The 15,400-nt window shown below is 37.3% G+C and overlaps 1 protein-coding gene across 1 annotated transcript in view; it reads right to left on the bottom strand.

The window, feature by feature from the left end:
• Window positions 1–140: 140 nt before the first annotated feature.
• Window positions 141–15,400, bottom strand: part of LOC139709864 (carbonic anhydrase-like) — a 63,482-nt gene continuing 48,222 nt past the window's right edge. The window contains exons 2-8 of the mRNA XM_071621823.1: window positions 14,615–14,653; window positions 9,960–10,124; window positions 8,956–9,116; window positions 6,592–6,684; window positions 5,007–5,070; window positions 3,865–4,022; window positions 141–371 (exon numbers count right to left, since the gene is read on the bottom strand). Of these exons, the coding sequence (XP_071477924.1) occupies window positions 141–371; window positions 3,865–4,022; window positions 5,007–5,070; window positions 6,592–6,684; window positions 8,956–9,116; window positions 9,960–10,124; window positions 14,615–14,653 (911 nt within the window). The remainder of the gene's footprint in view (window positions 372–3,864; window positions 4,023–5,006; window positions 5,071–6,591; window positions 6,685–8,955; window positions 9,117–9,959; window positions 10,125–14,614; window positions 14,654–15,400) is intronic.

Raw genomic sequence — 15,400 nt, 5'->3', positions numbered from 1 at the left:
ACAGCAGCCGATTATGCAAACACTTAGAAAACAAAGAGCAAAATGACAATTTCCCGTGGTTAATCTAGGCAAGTGAAAGAGAAGAACTTGGTCCCACTGAGAGCAGAAGGTGATTTCTAGATTTGGTGTACTATTCAACATCACACACGTAGAATAAGGAAGGTTAGTATGAGAGCGGATATTACAGGCATTACAAGGGCTTTCGTGGTCGGGGCTCGGCCGGGATCCGGGGTAGATATGAACTCGTCCGTTTCCACATCGTACACCGTCCTCCCGTTCAATGGTTGCAGCTGGCGAAAATTGTCCGTCATCGGGAGCTCAACGCCGTTTTCGTCGGTGGCGTCGCTGACCAGGCTCCGCAACAGGTCCAGCTGGGAGTGGGTTTGGAATTCAGAGCTTATACGGGTAAGAATTTGAATAAATGCATCTGACAAAAAGCGTTGCTACATCAAGACTGTCTGTGTATAAGACGCATGAATACACATTCCGGAAAATAGCATTCACAGCCCAATAGTTGCAAGAAAATAATACACAATTTGATTTTATTGTTGTTATCATTATTTTTTGCGTAGATGTCATCTCATGTCTCATATATAGGCGTAAGGTTTACAGTAATGCGGACTAAGCTTTGCCTTCTAACACTAGAAATTTCTTTGAGCCTCATAAAAAAAGAAGCAAAACCTTGTTGGTGTAATGGTACCTTTAGCTTAGAGGATAACTTGATAATTTGTGGTGAGTTGGATTGAACTAATATTTATATTTGTAAAGATGAAAATGTTTTCACTTGTTGTCTTCTAAAAAAGAATGTTAAGAAGAGTGAATTCAACTCATACATGTATGTTAACATAATCAATTAAAACCCTCACTACGCACTCATGATCACTTATAGTATTAGACCTACGTAGATGACAATAAATGTTATGAGCAGAGATCGAGAGATGTATGTCTATTATACAAAACCCATTAGGAAATGGAATAAAGATCTCATTTGGATATTTTTTCTTCATTATCGTTTCCATGTCTATGTGGATAGTATAGCAATAATATATTCCATAAACTTGAATTTAGTAAAATCATCGAAAGTGTTAAATGAAAGATTTGATAAAGTCCAGTTAGACTGGACAAATCATATAGAAATAATTGGATCAGAGAATTGTATTAACGTGTTTTATGTGTTGATAAAACAGAGACTTTGGTCCGAACAATAAATGAATGTGACCCAACATTATGCAAAAATCCAAAGACAATTATAGTCGCAGAGGTTGATTTGACAGTGGGCACAAAATTACGTTTTTGCTCGTCTCGACTGAATTGAAGTTCTTGGTATGGTGTGACAGATAAGCTTTTTTCTATATGAAATCATATCTTCTTGGAAGCGAATGAAATCAAGCATTCAAGAGTGGCGGATTTATTTATTTGTTTTGTTTAATTTTGTTTTGTTTTGTTATGTTTTGTTTTATTTTATTTTAGATATTTGAGGATCCATTCTTTGTACATTTTGGTTTTTCTCCGATTTCCACACGTGAGAAACGTGATAGTATTCATGTAAACCCCAGGAGACGGGGAAATATGTAGTCTTTTTGATGTTTTGATGTATCATGAAGAGAATTCTGTCAATGGGTGCTCCAATGCCAGGGTTAATCTGATAACCCCTTCGTGGTGGTTGTCTTAGAGTTTTCAATGTCCTTCTAGTTTCATACAGTTTCATAGAGTTTAAAGAAACACCTGAGAGGTATACAAAATGCAAGCATTGCTTTCTAGTGAACCTCTCAGTTCTCTTTTTCCCCCTCTTAACATAACTTTGTATTTTGCCGATATGTATCAATATCTCTTTGTCAATTTTCGTTTCGCATAATCTAATGTATATTAGGCTTATGACATAATTCCTGATGTATTCTGTGTTATGTTTTGTTGGAAGAAAAATGGGGATGAAAATAAATGAATTGAATTGAATTCAGTTAAAGGGTGTCTTGGCACAACAAAATGGAATCTTAACTTCAAAGTCCTTCTTATCATAAGTACAGCAACCCGAAGTACTAAAAGAATGTTCAGTCATTCGTGTTAGCAGGTTTTAATGACAATATGGAATATGAGGAGTTACTGATGACATCCTTCCCAGGCCGAAAAACTAAACCTTTAGGATGTTTGTCAATGAGAGAGAGAGAAAAAAAAACACAAATCCGACAACTTCCAGCTGACTTCATTTAGGTTTTTGTGATATGGGGCATATTATGCAAAGTAAGGGTAATGATAATTTTGTTCCACAAGTCTTCAGTCCACCTGATACGTGCAATATAGTCATAAGTAACTTTCACCCTTTTTAGGGAATTGTAAACGAATATGTTTCACATGCCGGAGTTTTACAAAGTTTCTTTACAGCAGTCCGACGGTGTAATTGGTTTTTAAAACTAAAGTGAATATGAAGTGACATTGCAATTCAAACGTACTCAAAAGTTCAATCACATATCAAATCGGATCTCTGATACATTCATAAGAGCTTCTCTTCCTGCTGCATTCTAATTCTGCTTCTGAATCTTATTCTTTTCATTTGTCACTCTAATTGCAGTGTGTGTGTTTTTTGTGTTTTTTTGCGGTACAAGACTGCAGTATTTGCAATCAATTTGGGTTTTCTTTGAATTTAAGATCTCTTTATCATAATGATCATCGACAAGATAGATACAAACAAGCACTATCTGATGTGTGACAGAAATCTTATCTCATTGACAAAAGTTCAAAATTCTCGTATTAGCATTTTTCATCTTCATCACCCCCCCCCCCCCCCAAAAAAAAAGAAAGAAAGAAAGCTGTGATGGGAAGAAAATCAGGGCATTCTCACTTTTTTTTCCTATCGCATTATCCCGACTCGGCATATCCTGACAAAGAGCACGACCAAGCCAATCTAAGTCAGTGTATGGCAACATATTTATGCAACACTAGACATAGGTTTTAGCGGTGAATAGAGGGATGTACTGAATTCATTATGAATATAATGCTATGGCGAAAACTTTAGTCAAATGATTTGGCATTGCTACATTTGTCATGACCACGACTGTAGAACTAAAACTGCAATTTCTGTTTGAATGTTTGAATTGAGTTTGACGAAGAGAGTATCAAAAAAACACAAACAGAGTAAAGAACTTCTTCAAAATCAGCCGCTGGTATATCTAACCCATGCCTGAATAATCCATGTGCAATTTAAAGTTTCACGCTTTTCCTATTATTGTATATGACAAAGTCCGACTTTTATTCAACATTCTGTTGTTTTGTTCGGTTGATTTTTAACATATTTATCCAGGAAAATGTGAGCTTTGGATGAAATGGAATTTGAAACTCTCAGTTTCTAGTTGCAAATATATCTCTATGTTTTGATATTTTGATTAAGTGATCCACACTGCCATGCTAGCTGCGTATTACAATGTGCTTCCATCCGTGAAAACAATACAACTTGTGTACAAACACATGCTTTGTATTTTGTTTTAGCCTTTTGTTGGATGGGAAATGAATGAAATCGGCATTGAGTTGAATTGAATTGAATGAAAATGAATTGAGTTTAATTAAAATTTCAAATCAATTTGAATTGGAAATTTAAAAAAATCAATTAGTAAATTGTGGGAATCAATTAGGAAAAAACTGAAATGGAATTCTTCTTTTTTTCCAACTCCTTTGCAAAGTCGAATGTAAACGTTTATGATATAGTCCCTGATTTATTCTGCGTTATGTTTGTTTGTTTGTTTGTTTGTTTGGGTGTTTTTTTTTTTTGGAAAAAGAAGAATGAAAATAAATCAATTTAATAGAATTTGATAGACATTTTACCAAAGGAAATGAATCGAATTAAAAGATGACAAACAAACTTGTCCTGCTTACCTGATCCTGGGATAGCTCAGCAAAGTCCTGGAGCAGCGTCCAAATGATCCCCTCATTACAGAGGGGCGTGGTCAGGGAACCGTCGTACCGCCAGAACCGCTCGGTGGACCCGGGCAGCAGCGCCGAGAGTTGGATATCGTCGATCTCTATGTGTGTGACTGCATGAATACGAAAGTAGGGTAGAATTCACACTGAACCTCAGAGCGCATACGTATATTATACATACGTTCAATTCAGTGATATGTGATATGATCAGATGCGTATGATGCACGCATTCATACGTATATCTACGTAAAATAAGCGTAGGATATATCTTTCCGTGAAACATATAGGTTCAAGTAAAAAAGATATCATTATGTTCCATTCCATTTCATTCCATTCATTCCATTTCGTTTCATTTCATGTCATTTCATTTCATTTTATTTCTTATTTTTTATTTTTTTTTGTGATTATACATAATCATATAGTATTCATTAATTCATATACAGGAATATTACGTTCTGGGGGAAAATTAATTTGTATAGGTCCCGCCAGATTCATGGTAATACAGCTATCTTTATAAGGATCTCAAACAGCTATGTTATGATATATATCTGTATCTCTCCTATTTTGGTTTCATAGCTCATAACCATGATCCCAAAAGGCTGAAATCGAATTATTTAAGAATTCAACCAAATACCGGTGAAGTACAGAAATATACTGAGTGGGGAAAAAAATCAAGCCATACCTATTCTATTGTTAAACAGGAAAAAGAAATTTCTTTTTAAAACTAATAAGGACAAATAACCCCAATTTCCCCTTGTAGTAACAATAAACAACTGCAAATATCTCATAACATTTCTGGATCTGACCAGATCCTATTTCTTCGGAGAATGCTGGTGCTTTGCCTGAATCGTGATGTAAGAACTTGTTATCATCGTAATACACATCATCATAACGAGTTTTATATCTGCGACGCGAACGCCAAGACGACGCAGCTTACCGGGTTGGACAGTGGAAACAGCTATCTCGTTCATGTACAGAACATGATTTTTGGCCTAATCAGCGTCGTCTATAACAGCGTTTGCGTCGCACATCTCAAGCTCGCTATTGTCATCATCAGTATCAACATAACCATTAACATCACCACCATCACTGCTTACATGGATTTTCGACTTCCTCAATGTGGTCCAAAAGAGGATCCAGACCATGGTTGTGTTGTCCCACCTTTGATGGTAAGAATATGATCATTCGAGGAAACACGTTAATCATACAGTTTCAATTCGAAAGCTTTATTTTGTAGAGGAAGTCTGATGGCTGAAATGGACGCATACATGTATACAGGCACAGGTCTGTTATATCGCGACTCTCATTATTTGAGGAACGTATTTCCTTTAACTAGTCCCGCTCAAACTTCGTAATCTTTTAATTGAGATAACAATGAGAATTAAGCCCCGACAAGGATTGAGACATGTTCGAGTTCTTTTACACTGTTGAAACTAAACACTGATCAGCGATAACCGCATTTCTCACTGGTATGTGCGGAAAGAGAAGCCGCTAGAGTTTTGCTCAATTCCAAATCCAAAAACGAAGGAGATAGTTCATGTCTCGTTATCTCTGGATTAGAGTGGGTTCATCTATAAAAAGAGCTACTATCGTGTAGGCTCAAATCGTCGTTTGCTTGCTTGCTTTTGGCATGATAAGTATGACATTTGTAAACCGAAAGTTACATTTACTTCCTTACTTTACAGACGATGTCATATTTTCATGTTGATAACATTATTTCAGTTTTTTTTAAAATAATATTCCACAAAAAAATAAAGAGATAAGAAACAAGAATTTGACAAACAAAGGACTTGTATACAGGTACATTTGGTCGCAAGAACTGTATAAGCTGAAATCCATGTACTGTATAGATTAAAGCCATACAGGGAGCAATGCACTACGATTAAGTTTGTTTTTGTGATTGAGACCAAAGCCAGTGCTGACAGGTACTTAGTAGCTAGATATTTAAAGTCATTAGTGCTTTTCATGTTTGTGAAATCCTCTTTCGAACTGATTAATTCTTTAGCAAATGGTTTTGTCTCTTAATATTTGAAGTTAAACGTATTGAATGTTGATTTTTTTTTTTTTTTTTGGGGGGGGGGGTCATGTACTGTTGCTCTTTTTTAGAAGTGTGGGGGAGGTATCATTCAGAATTGGGAATTCCTAATATATCCAGAGGAGACCCTGAATTATGAGTTCGGTAATCGGTAAATGAAATTAATTTTCAATTTTAGTTTCAATTCCAATTGAGTAGCAAGACAGGCAGTAGATTTAACGTGAAGTAATCTCTGATTACGGTCATCATTTGAACGCTGCTGACTTTTTTTTTATCTTAATATTCTATTTCTCCAGTTTCTCAAGTATAAATACAGAACTTGAAACGTGTTTATAATATAACTATTGCTTTAGAGTATGTTTTTTTTTAAAGAAATATATCCAGTGTGCCATTGTAGCCCTGAACTGCAGGATATATCCTGACTGAACATTAAAGCATCATGACTGCAAACTGCTAAAAAACTATTTCTATATAATCATAATGACGATTTAGCACACTTGGGTCTTCGAGAAATTTGTTCTTTTCAAACAAGTGAATACTTGAGTTTAATTGCCCAGCTGTAATTATCCTCTGAGATTAAATAGCCAAGAACGAAAACCTCAGTTCGTTTGTTTCCTTTCACCAAGGGGCGGAGCAAATATTCTTACCTGGAAGAAGACACCGACGACCGCTACGCCCCCTGGGTAATTTGCTGCCTCCTTCAGGCCCGGGTACTGCGTGTCGTAGTGAACCAGATGCATCTATGAACAACAATGGGCAAGCAACCAAAACACATGAAGTGCAGTTTTGATGTTTTAAAGCGATTTGTATTACAATACACATTTCTTCTTTTCCTTTTTTTTCAGTCCAATTTCCTTAAAATCTTTAACAAACCTGAGACCGTAACCACGAGATCAAGAAGGATCAAATTCATTTCTTTTTACTCAGTCTAATTTGGTTTCTCTTTTAAATGGATGTTAGGCCCTTTTCTTCGATTTTCCAGTTACCAAAAGACGTTTCACTGAAAACAGTCGTTAACCAACAATAGTCTTTGACATTGGGTTCATTCAGGAATGTCATTTTCTCAAGTTTCGACTTCATACTGCTTTGATTTCTTGAATTGTTCGGCGGTATGTTTTGAAGGATGGTACAGTTTTGGTTGGGATGGGGATTGAGGTTTCCAATATTTTTGATGATGAATTTTTGAGATAATGGAAAACCTCTTATGAAATTTGGAAATGCATATAGTTTTAAAAGGAATTCATAATTTATTTGATGAAATTCGGTTTTGAAGTGACTGAGATATTCAAAACAAATCGATCCTAAGAAAAGGTGGGACCGACCTTTTATCAGAATCACTTTGTTGGATATCTCAGCCATTTCAAAACCGATTATCATCAATTAAATTTTGAATTCTTAGAATAGTATGCTTTTTGACATTATTTTCATAAAGTGGTTTCTAAGTATGTCGCAGAAGGTTAAAAGCTGAATTCTAACCTCAAAACCAATAATATGCCATCCCTTTAAGCAGCCAGGATAAATACTACCACTATCAACACATCAATGCCCTATCGAGCCACTCAACGCCCACTCGAGAAATAATCGCATTCTTTGTATTTAGATTAATGCTTGATATCTTAGTTGACTATTTACGCTGTGGAAAAAAACAAGAATGGAATGGGAAGTTGACCGTAGATTTTCCGTGTAGAATTTACACTGCAAAGAAAATCTAGAATCATGCAACCCGGTTTTTGGCAGGTATGCGCATGCGCAGGATAAACAAGAATAATTATATCGTTGTGTGTTTCCTCTTCCTTCTTTTCTTTTAAAGTATAATAATTGTGTGCGTGCATTTTGCCGCTGCATTTGAGTGGATACGTGTGATTCTTACGCAGCGATCAGGCGTTGTGGGCAGACGCGCAGGAGATCCCCGAGGGTGAATGTCACGTGACCTAAAAAAAAATAAAAGAATAAATTGGCGAACCGGGAAGCGGGCATTTCATCTGCAATATAAAAAAAGCAAACACCCCCCCCCCCCCCCTCCCCCACCTCCAAACATCTCCATAAAATTGCCAAATTTCAGAAAGCTTCACTCCCGGCATAGTGCCCGGGGAGGGTTTTCTCAATAACGGTTTCTCGCTCACATACCGGTTGCTGCCTAGCAACTTCCGAGGAAATGTACAAAATAATTAGTTTTTGTCGACAGTGTAACTACCCATTATGCAATGACATAAAATGCTGCGTTGTTGACCTGCCAATCAGTACGAGGATAGTAAAGACCTAATTAAATGCCGACGATAAGTGCCGAGGAGAGTAATAACAACAACAATGTTGAATGAAAGAAAACCGATTCTCGTTTGTTGCGTTTTTTACGGTAACATCAAATACGAATGACATCCTCATGACGCATTGCACGTGCTTGAGATATTTCTTCGCCGCCGCATAGACACCTGAGTTGTCTAGCATAAAAGTACGTCACTGTCATGCAAAGTAATGAAAAGAACAGTGAGAATGTTGGATATTCCACCCAAAGACTGATACGCGCTGACAATTTAGCAACGGATTGCTATACACCTCTAAAACCTTCACACACACGAGAATTCAGGTGCTTGCGATAATTCTATATATTTTTCAGAGGGTCGTGTGATGATGATGGAGATAAAGAGAGGAGCAAATTCAGTTCAATCAGGTGACATAGCATGCCATGTTTTCCTTTGAATTAGGCACGTTTATCATTACTCAATTTGACGAAAGTTTTTAAAATCATATTAATAGCCGTTAATATTGGATTTCTTTAAATGTTTAGGCAAGCAACTTAAATACACCTAATGACATATTAAAGTTTTTGTCTGCGTCTCATGCGTGTTTCGATAAGGTGGTGGCTGAGATTTCCAAACTTTCATTGCATAATAAAAACCGCATTGGTTGGATCAGATCAAACTTTCGCAGAAAAAAAAAAGTAACAAAAGGCAAGACTATACCTTGTCATCAAATTAAGAGACAAATTAAGAAACAAGTTGGGAATAACAAACCTCAACCGGATAGTGAGTTCCGTTCACGGCGTGTTCGGATCCCTTCTGGTTATCCGAACCGAAGTGGAAGTGAAACTGGTAGACCCGGTAAGTCCCTTCCAGTCCGCCTCCAGTGACGTCATACGACCCCTCGTCTGGGTCACGACTTAGATCGACCTCGACTGCGTCCACGTCATCGGGGTCATAAAAGAAACATGAAAAGGCCATAACCGCAGATATTCTCTTTCAAATATCAAAATTGATGCCCTCTAATTTAAACAATATCTCGCAAAATTCTGAAAGTTGCGCAGTCACACGTCTTTTCTGTATATTTGACAAAGGACAAAGGCTATTCATTAGGTCGACGCATGGTCATCATGGTAAAAAGTAGTTTGACTATGCCTAGTGTCTGAGCAGATCGTATGGTTAAAATAACAATAACTCTCATTTCTGAACAGTAGTTGTAAATATTCTTCAAAGTTAATCCTTGTATTTCTATTCGAAATTCATATCAATGCAATATCTTGATTTTATTTCATTTGATTTGCTTTAATGGTTCCTGCATTATCGGTATACATGAACATTAAAATAAACATTATATATTGTACATGTATACACATTGTTGGTGCCTTATATATACCTAAATATAAGTGAAGTGTTTGTTTGCAAAAACCGATAAGTCCATATTATTTGCTAAATGGAGATATTTGCGATTAAAGGTCAAGAAAAATAAGGAGAATAATAAGACAATTCTTGCTTCTTTTGACCATAACTTCAAAAATGTTCCTTTATATGTAGTGACCAATATATCATTTAAAGGGTATTAGGCATATTTTGTAATTTATGACAGAGACCGTACTTCAAAATCTTCAAAAATGGACTTATCAGTTTTTGCGAACAAACTCTTCAAGTTCTTCGTTTTGTCTTCATTACCTTTACAATGCGTAACAAAACGTATCAGCGATACATATCAGCGATACAAGGAATAAAAATCATTCGTCATCACATCTAGATTATATACTGACGTGCGTGTCCATTGTTCTCCAGGGTCCCGCTCTTTACGATGTCATAGGAGGTGAAGTCGAAGGGAGCGAGTTCGGTGGGCGTGGCGGTATCGGGGTCGATGTTGATGGGCGACTGCACGTTGCCTCCGCATTGAGAGTTATGGATGTCTGGCCAGAACTCCTCTCCTGACAACGTGAAAAATAAGGGCACGTCAAAAGATTTAGGGAACCTTTCTAAATCCGTCGCTATACAGTGCACCCCCGTTATAGCAAACACGGTTATAACGAAATTCCGGCTACAACGAAGTAAAAATTCAGGCCGCAACATAATAAATCGGCTTTATGTTTTTTATTTGTCTATGTGTTCGGTTTTAACAAAATTTTGACATAACGAAAGAAAGCTGCCGGTCCTGAAAACTTCGTTATAACGGGAGTCGACTGTATTTACTTTTTGTCACTATTTCAAAGTTTCCATTTTTTTCTCATTATTCGTACATACATTTTGTATTATACTTTATGACTCGTGCTTCTTTCAAATTGTTAAACAATATGAATTGATCAATGTATGTGTGTATTATGTAATACTTTTGGATTGATGGAAGTAAAGTACATGTATAATAATCAAATCAAATAAAAGAAATAACGTTCGATATAGTCTCCAATTTATACCAGTCGCTTCGAGAACCACTTGTCAATGGCGAAATAGGCCTGATGTGAACTCATTAAATGTAGTGATTATGTCTCGTCTACCCGGGGAAGCCTTTTCATATCTACTCCTGTTATTTATACAGCGTGGCGTCATCGTTTTCTCCAATACAGTGAAAGGTATAAATTAGCATACGTGGATAGTTTGGGACGTAGTTGCTTACTTCGCCAAATGTGATTCCCATCTATAATATCCCACTACATCAGGCGGCCTCCCAAGGCAGATGTTCGATATTCTGAAGGTTCATTAATCCGCAAATGGAAAGTAGGTGCGTCCTAAAGAACCTTCGGAACAACGAACCAATTATTTCATATCCATATCTGCGAATCTTCGGAATAACGACCTTTTTTTTCTTTATTTTCGGATTAATGAACCTTATATCATTTATGAACCTTATATCATCTCCACAAGTAAAAACTTCTTTCTTTCCATTTTTGGATTAACGAACCTTCGAATTAACCTTTCGAATAACGATCTGTAACCTCTTCTTCTTCTTCACCTCTCCGCGGGCATAATTCTCTTGTCATACAGTGTCTTCCTTCGTGAACATAAAAGTCAAGTTACATTCAAGGCCGTACGCAGGGTCATTAATGCGAGGGGAGGAAAGTGGCTTATTGATATCATTCCCCACTCCTCCTGTCATAATGTATGATGTTGTTTTATCATCCCTCATTCAAGGCTCGTCCATATATATCGACGAGCGTAAATGGGAAACTGTAATTATTCATGATGTGGATAGGGTAACCGAATTAAGATCTCTATTATTCACGCCCACGGCTCAGTGGATTTGTCAAATGACTTTTCTCATGACCAGAATTCATGACCTCGTTTAACCTTCTCCTTCTTAAATTTCCTCTTAAAATGTTGTCTCCTTCAGCGGTGGCCTCACACTGTCCCGACTTTGACACAAGGCGGCGATACGAATATTAAATTTTCAATATCGCACGAACTTGGCCCAAACTTGGTAAAAAGCCAATCAACTGCCGAAGCGCAAAACCGGTGCCCACGGAAGGTCACACAATAGCCTTCCGCAAAGGCAGCTCGCTCTACATGGGGACACGCACACAGGGAGCAGTGCACTCGCACACACAGGCGCGCGAGCGGCGAGCTACAAGCGTAGCGAGCTCGTTCCTTTCCGACCGCAGCAGTGTGTGCCTGCGAGTCCACTGCTCGCTGTGTGCGAGTCCACTATACTGCGAGCTGCCTTTGCAAAAGGCTATTCACACAATGACACCCGGACCACACTAGAAGACTAAACGGAACTGTAAATCTTTATTACAAAATGAACTTACGCAAGATCTCTGGCCTATGTTTTGCCGCCGCTCACGACGTTGCTGCCGGAGCCTAAGAAGCTCCTTTGGGTGTTATACGATGACGCAAGATTAAAAAAAAAAAAAAAAAATGATATTCTCTATTTGAATTTTATATGATATCAGGTTCTCTTTCACAATGAAATTAATTCGAGCAAGAATAAGCAGCTGTTCTTCTCAGTTGTGCTGCTGAATCACATTTTTAAAACATACAATCCAATATTTGTGTATTTTTGTTGCAAATCAAACCACGTATACCAAAGTGATATGAAACAATGTAAAACTCTGCATATAAATCTCAGAAACAGCTATCTTGATCAACCTGATCAAACTAATCAATATCTGCTTCATAACACTAACACTTGTGCTGCTGAATCGTATTTTTAACATGTAATACAACTTTTTCTTTTGCAAAACATTCCACGTATACAAACATGATATGTCATTCTGCATAAATCTGAGAAAAAACTACATTAATTGATCAACCCTACTAAATTAATCAATATATGTTTCATGACACACACCGCGCTCACTTCAGAATACAGCATTTCACTAAAACCTGCCATAAACTATTAACGAAAGTCAGAATAACTTTTTAATCTATCACCCGACATCCCCCCATCTGACTTTGTTATACAAAGTAGAATAATCACATTGTCATATTCTCAAAACAAACAGTATTCCTAATTAACCATCTTAACCAGTTAACTAACAAACCATTACCCTACTATACTACCTGACTGCAACTACCCCACCACACCCCATCACACACTTCTCTACACACATCAAACCTACCCTTGTTTAACTACAACTACTCACAAAACTAAATGCCCCTCCCCCCCCCCCCCCCCACACACACAAAAAAGACCTCAACACACATTATAAAATGGGTTCAAGAATGTAGCCATTTTGAAGCGCTGAAATGAGTCACGTGTGCGTGCATTAATTTCTCACTAACATGCACGGCCTGACGTCACAATGTTTACACTAGCAGTGCGCACTCAATCAGTTGTTACAAGTGCGTCGCGCGCTACTATACGCGCTGTCAATCCTGTAAGCAACTTCTAGCTCGGGCTGCCGGCCGGCCTTTCTTGTGCATAACATGTGTGGCGTACGTATACTCTTATACATACAGTACTTTATGTGCAGGATTTTCGAGTGCGACGTGCGTAAATGTTTGGGACGAACATCTTCGGACATCTTGATTCTTGAGCGAGTGCTAATGCAGCTGACTGGTATTGACCCACAAAGGTACAGGGAAAATGCTGTCAGTTTTCGACCCATTTTATAAAACAAATGATGCACAGGATTATTTCGTGGCGTTAGTCAGTGGAGATGCAGCTCACTCTCGGGTATTTACAATTGTGAACGCACTATCCTGTGCATCATTTGTATAAACACACATACACGCAAGATATCCACAAGAATGACAAGAAGTTTGTACGATTACAGCCGAATTTGAATATTTCCTTTATGGTGTGAGTATCTTTGCTCACGTTCGGGGGAGTGTGAACCCTGAATTAGAGCTCAGAGACTAACAAGCCATGCATCAGTGACGTCACAAGTCATGTATACTTCGTGACCTTTGAATGCAAACCTTGATCATATTTTGTTTATAGCAGCCATAATCGTGATAATCACTTCCAAAACTCGACTGCACATGAAAGTCCCTGAACCAGCAATGAACCTCCTCTTATTGGGATGTTAGATTTTTTTTTCTTCTTGGTGGTGGTTCTGAAAAGCTAATTTTGCCTGAAATAAGAAAGATGCTGTTATTGATAAAGACACCGCTTTTACTACTACTACTACTACTCCGACTACAATAATAATGAAAATGGTAGTAGTAGTAGTAGTAGTGGCAGTAGTGATAATGATAATAATGATATGAAATGATAATAATAGTGATGACAGAAGTAATACAAATAACAATGGTTAAACGGATAGCATAGTTTTGGCTACGTGGGGATATAGATTTGAACTTAAAAACAAAACTAAAAAAGAGGTCCTAATAAAAGGTGGGTCCCACCTTTTACTAGGACCTCTTTGGTTTTGGATATCTCAGCCTTTTCAAAATCAATTTTCCTGACACAAATCTTGAATTCATTTTCGAATTATTGTATGATCTTTAATATTTCATAAGTGGTTTCTAATTATCTCGCAAATATAAGAATCTGTATCCCCACCTGAACCAAAACTATACCATCCCTTTAAGAATCCTCCCTTTACACACTAAAAGAATAAAGGTTCAAATTTGCACCCTTTTTGTCCCTATACCAGCACCCTGGGGTGCACATTTGTACCTTTTATTATTCAAGTAGAAAATTACATCTCTTGATATTTACATTCGTACCTACAAAGATGCGGACATATCCATCAGAGTGTAAGTTTGATCTTACGAGTAAAACCTTGGTACTCGTGGTCCAAATGTTTAATTCACAGTGTAGGCCCTATCAATGTTTATGATGCATGTTTGCACCCTTGATTAGCACAAAACTGAGGGTGCAAATTCGCACCCCCGCCGGTTCAAAATTCAACGTATTGCACCTCTGAGGGTGCAAATTGCTTATTGCGGTGCAAAGTTGCACCCATTAGGTTGGTTGTATAGGGACAAAATTGGGGTTCAAATTTGAACTCGTATTTCTCAGTGTGTATGTACTCACTTGTTCCATTCACCCCGTCGTAGGACCAGTTACCGATTGCTGGGAAAAAAGCAAAAGAGAATGAGTGCGATGAGGTTAACTCGACAGAAGGATGACAGAATACAGACAACAAAATACTGTCAAAATTGCCATTTGATGCTGTCTTTGGTACCCTAGGGTGCCAAACAGAAATCTGCCATTTTGTTGCATGGTTATAATCGTTCTTTTTCAGCCCACTACCCTTGGTTAAAAAAAAAAAAAAAATGGGTGAAAGTATTTTCTAGTGCCTTATGGATTTATTCATTATTATTTTTTTATTTTATTTTTTATTTTTTGCTGTAACAATGACATCAGCAGTGCAGCCGCATCATACATCAGCGCTCACCACACACACTAAACCAATGATTTCAATGTCGTATATAGACAGCTGCACTGCACTATGCATTACCAGTCTACGGAAGACGTAACATACATAATCATTAATACGTGTCAGTGGATTGCAATTATCTCGTTCTGCATAACTGTTCATAATTGGGATTAAATGTTTTTCTTTATTTGAAGTGGTTTATTGAAGAAAACATCATTATACAGTAAAACGTAGCAGCCAATTAACAGGCTGAATTGCTGCTTATACTTTACAAAAATTAAAAATTACATTGAATTACACACTAAAAACTTTGAGTACAAAATTAAATAAAAAATGTGGAATTAGCCGCATATACAAACAAAAAAGTAATAATCATGTAAAAATATCAAGATATAGGGTCTACATAAAATTGAAACATGAATCTAATTTCTAACTTAAAA

The sequence above is a fragment of the Diadema antillarum genome, unplaced genomic scaffold (assembly GCF_040938485.1).
Source record: "Diadema antillarum isolate AM-2024a unplaced genomic scaffold, OU_Dant_1.0 seq00001476_RagTag, whole genome shotgun sequence".
Taxonomy (NCBI): domain Eukaryota; kingdom Metazoa; phylum Echinodermata; class Echinoidea; order Diadematoida; family Diadematidae; genus Diadema; species Diadema antillarum.
Note: the sequence above shows the minus strand (reverse complement) of the source record. Positions and strands in the feature narration are given on the sequence as shown.